The 13,404-nt window shown below is 34.9% G+C and overlaps 2 protein-coding genes across 2 annotated transcripts; both read right to left on the reverse strand.

Annotated features, from left to right (window-relative positions):
- Window positions 1-1,262: 1,262 nt before the first annotated feature.
- LOC107282355 (olfactory receptor 5G3-like) lies at window positions 1,263-2,240 on the reverse strand. Its single transcript, XM_015810126.1, has one exon. The coding sequence runs from the start codon at window positions 2,238-2,240 to the stop codon at window positions 1,263-1,265; it is 978 nt and encodes a 325-aa protein (XP_015665612.1).
- Window positions 2,241-7,909: 5,669 nt separating this feature from the next.
- On the reverse strand, window positions 7,910-8,863 carry LOC107282356 (olfactory receptor 1M1-like). The gene has a single exon (XM_015810127.2). It carries the CDS (start codon window positions 8,861-8,863, stop codon window positions 7,910-7,912), a length of 954 nt encoding a protein of 317 aa, XP_015665613.2.
- Window positions 8,864-13,404: the final 4,541 nt, after the last annotated feature.

Genomic DNA, 13,404 nt, shown 5'->3' on the forward strand with positions numbered 1-13,404 from the left:
TGAGATGAAGCAACGAGTTCCAACAGTTCTCCTTTATTGCAACACCAACAGAACAGGTTTTAAAATGGTGCGGGCCCCTTTTATAGTACCCCTGCACAATACCTTGCTGGCCAATCATTGCAAAGGCTGGGAGCAGCCTTTCTTGTCCCGGGCATCCACATGGTCTGCCCGGGCCAATCGCTGCAGCCTGTGCCTGCTGGCCCAGAATACCTTGCTGGCCAATAATTGCAAAGGCTGGGAGCAGCCTTTCTTGTCCCGGGCATCCACATGGTCTGCCCGGGCCAATCGCTGTAGCCTGTGCCTGCTGACCCAGGACATAACAATAGGGACTCTTGCTTGAGCAGGGGGATGGAGTGGAAGACCCCCAAGGTCCCTTCCAGCTCTATTCTGATTGATTGATTGGCCTTCACAAAACAGAATTTAAGATGGATACACAAGATTCTGCAGTCAAGAATAGAAATTGTTTGGTGCGTATAATTGGAGATAAACTCTGATAAACACAATTCATCCAGGAAATGTTTAGTTTTTGAAAGTTCTGACATGCTGAAAAGAGAATCAACTATTCTTGATCAATCAAGAGGGAGAATTTAGTTGATTAAGAGGAGTTAGCAGAAACATTGATGGAAAGTGACTATGATATCTTGCATTTTTTCATATTAAAAACCATTGAAACTGAGCAGTGAAATGTGGAATTATAGAACACATTTAAGTAGTTTACAGTTACATTAAAATGTTCTATTCCTATATTAGTGGAATAAAGCAGTTGTGAATTAAGCTTCACAATTATCTCCAAACCAAATATATATGAACTTTACACCTGATTTTTATTCTCAGAATAGATATGAGAGATAAGGGAAAAACACAAGAAAAATGGTAATGAATGAACATGTTCTAGTTGTATAGAATATTTTCAAAAGCTCACTGAACCATTTTTATACATATACAACGTCCAGAATACATAATTGTATGAAAACACTTTGAAAAACACAGTAATAAATAAGAAAAATAAGTTTGCATACAACTTTATACTTCCTAGTATCCATAATAAAAAATATGCTAAAAGGAATCATCATGCAAATTCATGCAGTGAAAAGAAAGAATTGCAAGAAAGAGATGGAAGTCAAAGTGTATTTCAATCTTGGTACCTATAAGTATTCCCACTATGATCATATTCAGAATCCTTCCCTTTAAATAAGAAAACATTTAAATATCTTTTATTTAATATATTTTATTGAGATTCAACATTAATACTAGCTAATGAATTAAGCACCAACAGATAGTTTGGGATAACTTTGGCCCAAAATGATCACTTTGTTGTAAAGTTGTCTTAGGGCTTTATGAATTTCTTTGTTTCTTAAAGAGTAAATTAGGGGATTCACCAAAGGTGTCATCACTGTATAAAAAATGGAGATGATTTTATTGAGGGGTCTGAGAGTGGGAGAGTCTGGCAGCACGTAGACAATGATTAATGTGCCATAATAGAGGCAAACTACGATGAGATGAGAAGAACAAGTTGAAAAGGCTTTTTGCCTTCCAATAGTGGATTTGATTTTTATAATAGTGCCAATAATGCAGATATAAGAGATGAGAGTCAATAGAAAAGGGGCAACTGTAAAAATAATGGAAATGAAGAAGGCAATGGGTTCAAGAAAATTTCTATTACTGCAGGACAATTTCTCCAGTGGGAGAAAATCACAAAAATAATGGTCTATGACATTAGAGCCGCAGAAGGGCAATGGATCCATGAGACCCATCAGAATGCCATTGAATATCAAACTATTTATCCATATTCCAGCTATAAGCTGGAAACAAAATTTTGTATTCATGATAGAAGTGTAGAGCAAAGGTCTACAAATTGCCACAAAGCGGTCATAAGACATTGCAGATAAAAGATAGGTTTCTATAGCTGCACAAATTCCAAATAAATGATATTGGGCAAGGCATCCATGTAGCGTTATAGTTCTATCACCAGTCAACAAATTGGCCAACAGTTTGGGCAAGATAGTGGAGCTATAGCAAGCATCCAGCCAAGACAAATTTGCCAAGAAAAAATACATTGGGGTATGAAGATGCTGATTTGCCACAACTAGCAGAAAGATGAGAAGGTTTCCAGTTATTGTCATCAGATAAATCACCAAGAAGAACCAGAAAAGAAGAATCTGCAGCTCCGGAAAAGTCTCTAAACCCAGAAGGATGAATTCTTGAATGGCTGTCTGGTTTCCCTTTTCTGTATCTGACATTTCCTTAATTCAGGAAATGTCTCATCAGATCTAGAATACATATAGACATTGTTAAATCCAAAATATTGAAACATTCTTTTCCTCTTTCTCTCTATGTACATATCTGTGTAATAAATATTTATTTTAGGAGTATGGAAATGAATATTCACAATTATTCCACTCATATATCTAGAAGAAACATTTTGAATGGAAGAATATGACTAAAAGCAGCACAATATTGTGTCCTATTTATTTCATAGAAGAGATACAACCTAGGCCTTTACTATCTAGTTCAGTAGATCAATAAGTACCCTGTTTCCTGCCCCTCTCAAATATATTTCCTTTTAATCCTCTGCTGTTTTCTAAAATGTTTTTAGCTATGATTTCAAGTCATTTTAAATAAGTCATTCGAACTAAGTCATTCTAAAGCATGGATCCCTATCCTAAAAGATCACATGTTGAGGTGAAGGTTATTAATGCTTTGTTAGATAGATAGACTACAATATGTGTTTGTGCATTTGGTTGTCTTTCGGTATCCAAAATCTTTTCCTGATTTTTGTTAATGTGTATACATTTTATGATAAACATGTCCATTAAAGCGGGTCATAGAATTCTTGAGCAAGATTTTTTAGACAAGAATTCTTGAGCGAGAAATAGCTAAGGAAAACTGACCCTAGAATTGATTTGAATATATTTAGTATCTACAAAAATTGTTGCCAGTCTGACTGAATCATTATACTTAATACATATATAAATTGAAAGCAAGATCAAGTTAGCATCGTATTATATAAAACACAATGGCAATGGAATAATCATTTCTTACCACATATTTTATATCTCATAAATGAGTATGTAACCATTTATATATTTAAAAACCTGGAAAGTGAATGTTATTAGAGTTGCATTTATAGAGTACAATAGATGTCAGTACTGTATAAATTATTTTATATTTTTCATACATTTAAATAGAAAGTAAGTACTCAAAAAACTTTTGTTCATTTCTCTACAGTATGTTTGAAAACATATACATTTGCTATCATGGTTTCTGATGGTTATTGCAAGCAAAATTCAATTATTTGCGGGAATGAAACTTAAATACAACTTTCTTATCGTATAAAATAAATGGTTTTCCTCTACTCAGTCCTTAATCAACTTATCTTGTAAGCAATACTATTTTAAAAGACCAAGGTGCACTATTTATAATATCTCCATAGGCAATTTATAGTTATAGATATTCTAGTTAATTTTATCTGGTTAAAAAACAACTCCACATTTCACTATTAATTCTTTGAGTTAATTCTACTGGGATTTTTTTCAGCAGTTTGTTTAAAGAAAAAACATATATTTTGATGGTGTGTGAAACAGCCCACTATTAACTCTTTGGTTAATAGTGGGCTGGTTTCATACATTATCCAAATATATGTTTAGTTGTTTTTAAATGGATTGCTGAAAAAATCCCAGTGGCTGGGCCCATGCTAAAACATGATTTCCACCAATAAATATTATCTCCCCAAATCAAAATGAACCAAAATGAACTCATGTTACATTTTAAGCACAATTTGGGAAACCTTCTAATGTTTTTATGCAAAATTGTGTAATAATAATAATAATGGTGGTGGTGGTGGTGGTGGAAGGAAGGGATCTTGGAAGTCTTCTAGTACAACCCCCTGCTCAGGCAGGAAATCCTATACCATTTCAGACAAACATTTGTCCAGTCTCTTCTTAAATTTTCCAGTGTTGGAGCATTCACAATTTTGGAGGCAGGTTGTTCCATTGATTAATTGTTTTAACTGTCAGGAAATTTCTCCTTATTTCTAGGTTGCTTTCCTCCCTGGTTGGTTTCCAACTGTTGCTTCTTGTCCTTTTTTCAGGTGCTTTGGAGAATAGCTTGACTCCCTCTTCTTTGTGGCAACCCCTGAGATATTGGAACACTGCTATCATGTCATCCCTCGTTCTTCTCTTCATTAAACTAGACATACCCAATTAAATTACTTGAATGAGGGGATAGATGGGGAACTCATCAAATTTGCAGATGAAACCAAGCTGGCAAGAATAGCCAACCCTCCAGAAGACAGGCTTAAGATACAGAAAGATCTTGACAGACCTGAACATTGGGCACTATCTAACAAAATGAAATTCAATGAAGAAAAAAGTAAGGTTCTACATTTAGGCAAGAAAAACCAAATGTACCGTACATGTATAGTACAGGTGGTACCACACTCAATAGTAGTAACTGTGAGAGGGATCTCAGAATCCTAGTGGACAATCACTTAAATATGAGCCAACAGTGTGCTGCAGCTGCCAAAAAAGCCAACACGGTGCTAGGCTGCATTAATAGAGGGATAGAATCAAGATCATATGAAGTGTTAATACAATTTTACAATGCCTTGGTAAGGCCACACTTGGAATAGTGCACCCAGTTTTGATCACCACAATGTAAAAAAGATGTTGAGACTCTAGAAAGAGTACAGAGAAGAGCAACAAAAATGATTAGGGGACTGGAGGCTAAAGCATATAAGGAACGGTTGGAACGAAACTCACCTGGCATAGTCATAGATGTTCCAGAACTTATTGCTGCTATTTCTCCAAATTATTACTGAATAATTTGCATGCTGAACAAATTTGAACATTTCCTTCTATAAGACAGAAATATTTCTTCAAATACTTTCCATAAACATTTTAAATAATTAACCATGGGAGATTTGCTTACTAATTTTCTCATTTTCTGATGCAACTAGTGAATCCCAAAGAGTATCTAATATTAAGAACTTTCTCCTTAGATTGCCGTGTTGTTAAGAGATTAATAATTTGTTGATCCATTTGAATATTTCTCAGCAAGTCCCAAGAGTTCATATGGTCACACTCATACACAGATTTTTTTAAAAAAGCATATGTGTTATTTACTAACTGGATTCTGGATATGGCCTGTTTGTTCCAGGGCATCCAGAAGAGGATGAAAACCATCAAAATAGGTCAGGACTTCAATTGTCTGATCTCAATAGAAATCTTGATTTTTCAAGGTGTCTTGTAACAGCACATAAAAACATTCCATGCTGCCAGGCCACAACTCTAAATAGTATACTTTCTAGGATTCTTCCTTATTATTTGTTTATTGAAAACCTTTATATAACTACCTATCTTTTATTCAAACCTGGGTGCTTCCCAATCAAAGATAAAAATACATACAAATCATATTAAAACTATAACATTAAATCAATTAAACATTAGGAAAACAAAAACTTAGTGCCAAACCAAACTTGTAATATGCAATAATCTAGTCTTCTCTCTTGAGGAAAAAGCCAGCTCTTCAAAGCCTCATAGAAGGCTAAAAGATGGAGACCTGTTGAACCTCAGGGAGTGTTCCATAAAGAAGGGGCAGTCATGGAAAAGGCACATTTCCTACCTAATATCAGATGGCAATATTTAGGGAAGCGACTACGAGGATACCTTCTATCTGAACTGATAGGACATGTAGATGGTTTTAGGAAAAGGTGGTCCTGCAAATGGATAGACCTGTTCCATAAACAATTCTAAAAGTGATAACCAGCACCTTTAACTGAACCCAGAAAGAAAATGTAAGTCAGTGCAGCTGGCATAAGACAAAGGTCACATGGGCACCTATGGACTCACTCTTACTGTGCATGTTGCCGCATTTTGAAGTTTCTGGGTATTCTTCAAGGGCAGCCCCAGGTAGAACATATTGCAATAATTCAGGCCAAGGCATGAGTGACTACGAATCAAGCCTCTCGGGCCAGGAAAATGTGCATTGATGCACCAGACAAACCTGTTCACCTTCAGCCATGGCTGCCACTTGCTCATTAAGCGAGGGCCATGAGTCCAGAAAGACTTCCAAATTGCACAGCAACTCAGTCCATGGAAGTAGCACCCCATTCCAGAGTCAAAGATGAAGAATCATCTGGCCCTGTGGGCCCAAAAACCTTTAGAAACTCTATCTTACCAGTTGAAATTGGTTCCTCCCGATGCAAATCTGGATCAGGAGCAATAGAGCATTGTGACAGAAAATAGAAAACCTCTGAGGCAGATGAGGAAAATGGTAAACTGGATGTCATTTTTCTAATAATCTTTGGAATTGTAATTATTGTACAGTAAAAGACATCTTCCCCCAAAAAATTGAAAAACTACCTTTTATTCTAAGTAAGATAACAAAACATCATCCCAAGTGTTAACTAGCAATTTAAAGAACTTAAGAAATATAAAACAAATTACAAAAGATGAATAAAAATTATTGTAAAAGTTTTAAACAGACTAAGGAATGAGACAAATTTAGAACATTAGGATTTTTGTTAAACTTTTTGAAATTTTTTTAAAAAGTAGCATTTCTATAGGAATACAAATTTATTCCACAAGAAGAGATTATAGGCTAAAAATTGAAAAAAAAGAGGAATGAAACCTGAAACTTCAGAACGTAGAAATAGGCCACTGGAAGGAACATAAATTTTAAGCAGGAAAAAGAAAATAATAATCTGCCAAATGACATATAAAGATATTTCACTAAAAGCATTTTGGCAGAACCAGAAGAAAAGCTTATAACCAGGGCTTTTTTTCCTCATAGAACGCCCAGAACGGAGGTCCGGCACCTTTTTTGGATGGAACCTTGCAGGGAGTTCCGGCACCTTTTTTTTTTTTTTTTTTTTTACAAAAAAAGCACTGCTTATAATCAATCTGAAAGCAGTAATCTCTGTACCAGAAATGTATTTTTGAAGATTATAAAAAGAAGTGATTGATTTAATAGACAAAATATAAAGAAAAAATTATAGATACGAGTAAGAAGAGGGATATAAAGTTTTATCAATCTTAAGCAACTATATCCAACAAGTCCCTTCTTGTTTTTAAACATACAGTAATAAGATACAACCATAATCTCCTAGGTAAGAATGCTAGAATGTGCACATTCTTTATAATGAATAATATTCAATTTTACAAATCATGCTGCTTTACAACAACCCAGGAACCCCATATATTCCTTCTTCATGATTTAGAGAATATCAAAATCTTGCAAGATTATCAAAGGCATTCATTTCTCATTTGTCCCATAAATGTTAATGCAAGCAGCCTTAGATGTATAGTTTTTTGGACAATTCATTATGATTTATGCACTTTATTTTTAATATTTCTAGGAAAAAGTAAACCAGCAACCGGAACAAATAGAAGTAAACAAGTTAATCAAAGCTGTGTTATAAGAGAAAATATCAAAACAGATCCATTAACAATAGAAAATTATTTTTAAAAGATCATTATTTCATAGACATTTTATGTTGATTATTTAAGGGATTATAACATAAATTACATTTAAAGTTTTTTAAAAATTAAAAGCCTATAATGAGAAAAAAAACTTAATAAGATTTTTTTAAAAAAAATAATAAATGGTAATTAAATATAAACTATTGGAAATGTACTAACAAAACTATTCAGATTGTACACATACATTAGCAAAAGTTTTAGAATCCACATAAAATGATAGGAGACAGCAGAAAAAAATTTAGAAACTGGAAGCCTGTGAAATTTGACAAGCTGTAGAAATAAATTTACATGGTGATGGATGGCCATAAAAGAAATGGCAAAATTAATTTAATATTAGTTATAAAGATCCTTTTCAATGACTCTTTCAGCATTTCTACATTTATCAGCTCTAGTCAAGATATTCTATATTAAAAAAAGAATCCTACTGGTTACCACTTCCAAAAATATGTCAATTTATTTTGAAGACGACTGAGGGTTTTGTGAACTTCTTTATTTCTTAATGTGTAGATAATAGGATTAACCAAAGGAGTCAGAATTGTATAAAAGATAGAGAAGATTTTACTGAGATGTCTCAGAGTGGGTGTGTCTGGCAACATGTAGACAATCATAATGGTGCCATAAAAAAGACAAACCACCGTGAGATGAGATGAACAGCTTGAAAAAGCTTTTTGCCTTCCAATGTTGGATTTGATTTTCACGATGGTGGTGATAATGGAAAAATAAGAAGTGAGTGTTAGAACAAATGGAGTAGCAGTCAAAAGAAAGGTCAAAAGAAAGGTAGCAAGTTCAATACGGCTTGTTTCAGTACAGGAAAGCTTTTGTAGAGGAGTTAGTTCACAAAAGTAATGGTCAATGATATTGGGGCCACAAAAAAATAGCTCATTAATCAGAAACATCATGATGCCATTAACTAGCAATCCATTCATCCATGCCCCAGCGATAAGCTGGAAACATAATTTCCTACTCATAATAGAAGCATAGAGCAAAGGTTTACATATAGCCAGATAACGGTCATAAGACATTGCTGCAAGGAGATACGTTTCGGTAGCTGCACAAGAGCCAAAGAAATAATATTGGGCTAGGCATCCACCCATAGTAATAATTCTGTCTCCGGTTAACAAACTGGTTAACATTTTTGGCAAGATATTTGAGGAATAGCAGGTTTCCAGGAAGGACAAATTCCCCAGGAAGAAGTACATGGGGATGTGAAGGTGTTGGTCAGCTACAACCAGCACAATAATAAGGAGGTTCCCAATTATTGTCACAAGATAAATTATCAGGAAAAGGAAGAAAAGAAGAGGTTGCGGCTCAGAGGTGTTCCCCAATCCCAAGAGGATAAATTCTGTGACGCCAGTCTGGTTTCTTTTCTCTCCATCCAACATTTCTTCATTCTCGGAAATGTCCTGCCAAGCCTGGAATATAATAAGAAAATCATGTGGTCTGAATGCTCCACTGGATAAGTCATTTTCCCCAAATCCCAACATGCTTTGAAAAAGTACACTAAATTCTAATTTGGATCAAATATCTGGTCCAGCATTCTGTACTTTCCTATCAGATTTGTTGCTAATGAATATTATTATAGCAATGATAATAAAGAGCCATGGTGGTGCAGTGGTTAAAATGAAGTAGTGCAGACTAATTCTGCTTACTGCCAGCTGCCAGCAGTTCAGAAGTCTGATTCTTACCGGCTCAAGGTTGACTCAGCCTTCCATCCTTCTACGGTCAGTAAAATGAGGACCTAGATTGTTGGGGGCAATATGCTGATTCTGTAAACCCCTTAGAGAGGGCTGTAAAGCCTGGTGAAGCGGTATATAAGTCTAAGTGTGATTGCTAATGATTGACATAAAAAAATTGCTTCTGCCCCAGTGTTCACCCAACTTTTTCTGAAAAGGTCAGAAAAAAAAATCAAGGATTAGAAAAAAACAGAAGAAATAGGCTAAAAGTGAGCTGATTGTAAATTTTTTAACACCCCTACAATGCAAAAATAATAAAAAATGAGTTTTATGTTGCATGGTAACAAACATAACATTCTTAAAATTCCATCATTGTTTGACTCTGATGCTCCTTAATTCCCATTTCTGTATTCTAAATTATAAAATTGTGTAGCAATATAAGCATCAGTGGTCAATAAGATGTGAATGTTTTTGATTTGATTGAAACAATGATGCCATCACATGTTTTAAATGAAAAGTTTCATTTGAATTCAAAATACGGAGAAATTATCACAGGGAAATAATTTTTCCCAGATGAAATAATTTCAGACATTCTTAAAAGATGAAGAAAAGAAATGTGTCTTCACACGGCATAGAGGATAACAATAAAACTCAAAAACAAAAAGAAAGGATGCTGCTCACAAATTTCTGAAATTTTAAAAGAGAGAATTGTATTAATAGCCACACATAATAATGGCTATTGATCACCTTAAAGGTAAGAACTGTCATGATCATTGATTTCACATTCTGGGAAACACAAATGGGAGAGAATTGCTGCAACCAGGTTTTGCTGTCAGATTCCACAGAGGTGCCTCTTTTAAACTGGAAAGGAGAATCAGATTAGCTTTGACCCAACCCATCATGGCATGGCATTAAATCTCTATTAAGATTTACCCTGGCAGCAAATAAAATATGCACACAGGTAGTCCTCAACTTACAGATGTTCATTTAGGGACAGTTCAAAGTTACAATAGCACTGAAAAAACCTATTATGATTATTTTTCATACTTATGGCCATTGAAGAATCTCCATGGATACATGATCAAAATTTGGACGCTTGGCAACGGGCATGTATTTATGACAGTTGTGCTGTCCCAGGGTGATGTGATCACCTTTTGCAACCTTCTGACAAGTAAAATCAATGGGGAAACCAGAATCACTTAAAAACCGTGTTACTAACTTAACAACTGCAGCGATTCATTTATCAACTGTGGCAAGAAAGATCATAAAATGGGAGGAAACTCATTTAGCAATTGTCTTGCTTAGCAATGGAATTTTTGGGCTCAATTGTGGTCATTAGTTGAGGACTACCTATAGTAAAAATGGGGCAGTAGTACGTAATTTTTATGCTTTTGGTATTCAAAACTTTTAGAAAGCTAAAAGAAAATTTAACAGATATAATCCAGTGAAGTTTATTTGGTCATAAACTTCTAGTCTAACTTTATCCAACTTTTTGAAATTCAGAATTAATTTGTTTTAATTCGAGAGATTTGCTTTACATAATGGATCTATGGGAAATAGTAATGGAAATCTTGGAGGGAAAGATTTTAATAAGGAGCCATCTGATGTTTTACATATGATTCATTGGCTGTGAAATTATTACCATTTTCCCCCTCCTCTCCCTGTGTCATTCTCTCTTTTTATATTTGGCTGGAGATTTTGCGTAAGATTGTATCCTCGTATTACCCTACTATTATAACATATAGTAGTTTCATCATGCAATAACATTCTGTATTTAAAAAAAACTTAACCTATACAACCCTATAGTTAATTATTTTGCTCTTGGTAGATTAATAAGAAATCTAGAGTTTTTTTAAAGAGATTCTACACTATCTTAGTCCTTTTATTTTATTTTATTTTCCTGTTCAAGCTAAACTTATCTGAAGGTATAGAATCTGTTTAAAAGATAGCATTCTATATTGCTGCTGCTGAAAATATTAGCAATTAAATGACTCAGCTTTATTTTATCAGCATTACTACTATATTCCTGTTACCTCTTCCTTAATTTGTGTGCTTTGTTCAGATATTGTTTTTCACAAGAGCCTTGCATAAACAATTACACCATTTTATATGAATGGAATATTGTTTAAAGACTGAAAAAATATAGAATATCATAATAGAAAAGCAAGGTGAGAAAATGAGTTAATTTTGAAAGCACAGCCTCAGTTTTTGTTGGGAGCTATTTGCCCAACAATATTTGGATTTAAAATGTTATGGAATGATGAACTAATTGTACTCAATCACATTGCCGATCCATAATCACTATACTGATTGAATTCAGATGCCACGGTTACCCATATTATGGTAGGAGCCTATTCCTATATTTTAATGAACTAATTATCAAATTCATCTCATGTATAACTTACTTGCTAACATATTATTCTCTGATTCTTAGATGTCGAAGCAATCAACATAGCTGTTTCTTCATGTTCTTCCAAAAAAATAGCAACACTTTGTATACCTTCTCCACAATAAATACTCTCTATAAGCTCTGAAAATAAGAGCTGTTGATGTAACCCATCTCTTAACCCCAAAGGAAATGACAACATTACATAATTTCCCATATGAATTTTTATCTTATTTAGGTCATATTAGGTTTTAAGTGTACTTGATTGATCAGAGGTTTGTTTTTTTTCCAGAAGTGTATTTTGTAAGTTTTGGGGTACAAACATGGCCAGCTGATAACAAGTGATTTGTACTATCTACTGATATAATTACAATTTCAATATATTGCTATGCTATATAATATGTTTAGCATTGACAGTCTGCTTCTATGCTGCCTTGGAATTTCTTCCAGACAAATGAATAGGATCCCCACTGAAAGCACATCAGAACTCTTCTTCAACAACAAGATTTTTAAGATGCTGTTAGTGGGGATCCTATATGAAAAGACTGCACATTTGATTCTTGCTCATGAAACTTTGCTTACCCCTTCCAGCAGAATGGCAGTTCTGCTTCCTGCTTTACAACAGCCCCTGCAATTTTCTGATAGCCAAAAAAGACAGCATCAAGTTCCCAATAGCATTGCTGTATACAGGTAGTCCTTGAGATATGACTGTAATGGAACCTGTTATGTCCTGGGCCTGCTGAATGACTCAGCAGGCTCAGGAGGCTGCAAAAGGCCTGGGACCAGACAGGCTGTCTCCAGCCTTGTGAGCATGTGCAAGGTGGGAGACTAGCCTTGCATTGATAGGCTGATGCTGTCTCTGCAAGGGAAGTATAAAAGAGCCAGCGCCATTTTGTTTGCTGTTCTGTTCTGTTTGTGATCTCAATAAAGAAGTTGTGTTTGTTACTCCTGCCTCGCTTCGATGTCTCTGATTCTAAAACAAAACAGAACCTGTCCGTTATAGTCACATCTTGTGGCAATCATTAGATGAAACATTCACTTAATGACCCTGATATCCCTGCTCTCCCCAATGAATTGTAAAATGAACATGTGAATTATTAAGTGGAGCCTGGGTTGCCTCATGGGTGGAAGAAGCCATTGGAGGTCCAATACAGGCTCACATGCCCTGCCCATCCTGATGGCCAAATCTGGTCCTAGGTTCTGCCTCAACATACTTTTTAATAAGTAACTGATTCAGAACATCATTTAAAAGCAATTTATTTAAGTAGTCTGATAAAGCGAGGTGTTCTTGTGAAAAGGGGGACCCTGGAAAAATGGCTTACATTTATTTTTATAGTTAGCACAACAAAGAACTTCAAAGTAAACGTTGATTGGTTTAGAAATAGCCACCTATCCAGTTACATCACAAGAATTAAAGCATCCATTATACGTGAGCATAGCCATAGAAAAGAGCATTATATTCTGAATAATAATAAAAGAAAAAATTGCAAAAGAAAAACATCAGAATGGGTATGGGTATGATACATTCTTAGTGTTTCCCAAGGTTAGGCTTGAAGATTTGCTTTGTTCATGGACGCTTGAGAACAGCTGAAAATTTACAATTTATAGAAAGCTCTCCTGCCCGGCTACCTCTCAGCTTGGTCACCTCTCAGCTGGGCTACCTCTCGCCTGTTTGTTCAAGGAGTTCAAGTTCTCTTTTTAATCCCTCCTGTAGCTAGCACATACTCTCCCCTTCACCAATCATTCTTAGGTATTCAAGTTAGGAATACACCTGATCACAAATTAGATATGTAACTGTAAGGCCTATTTCTTAAGTTCTCCTAATGAACACCATAGTTAAATTTCAGTTAGCTCTCCCTTTTCT

Source organism: Protobothrops mucrosquamatus, unplaced genomic scaffold (genome assembly GCF_001527695.2).
Source record: "Protobothrops mucrosquamatus isolate PMUCROS unplaced genomic scaffold, P.Mucros_1.0 scaffold7, whole genome shotgun sequence".
In the NCBI taxonomy this organism is placed as follows: Eukaryota; Metazoa; Chordata; class Lepidosauria; order Squamata; family Viperidae; genus Protobothrops; species Protobothrops mucrosquamatus.

What these genes read in the sequence shown, in the direction of transcription:
- LOC107282355 (XM_015810126.1), bottom strand. Translation starts at nt 2,240, where the DNA reads ATGTCAGATACAGAAAAGGGAAACCAGACAGCCATTCAAGAATTCATC.
- LOC107282356 (XM_015810127.2), bottom strand. Translation starts at nt 8,863, where the DNA reads ATGTTGGATGGAGAGAAAAGAAACCAGACTGGCGTCACAGAATTTATC.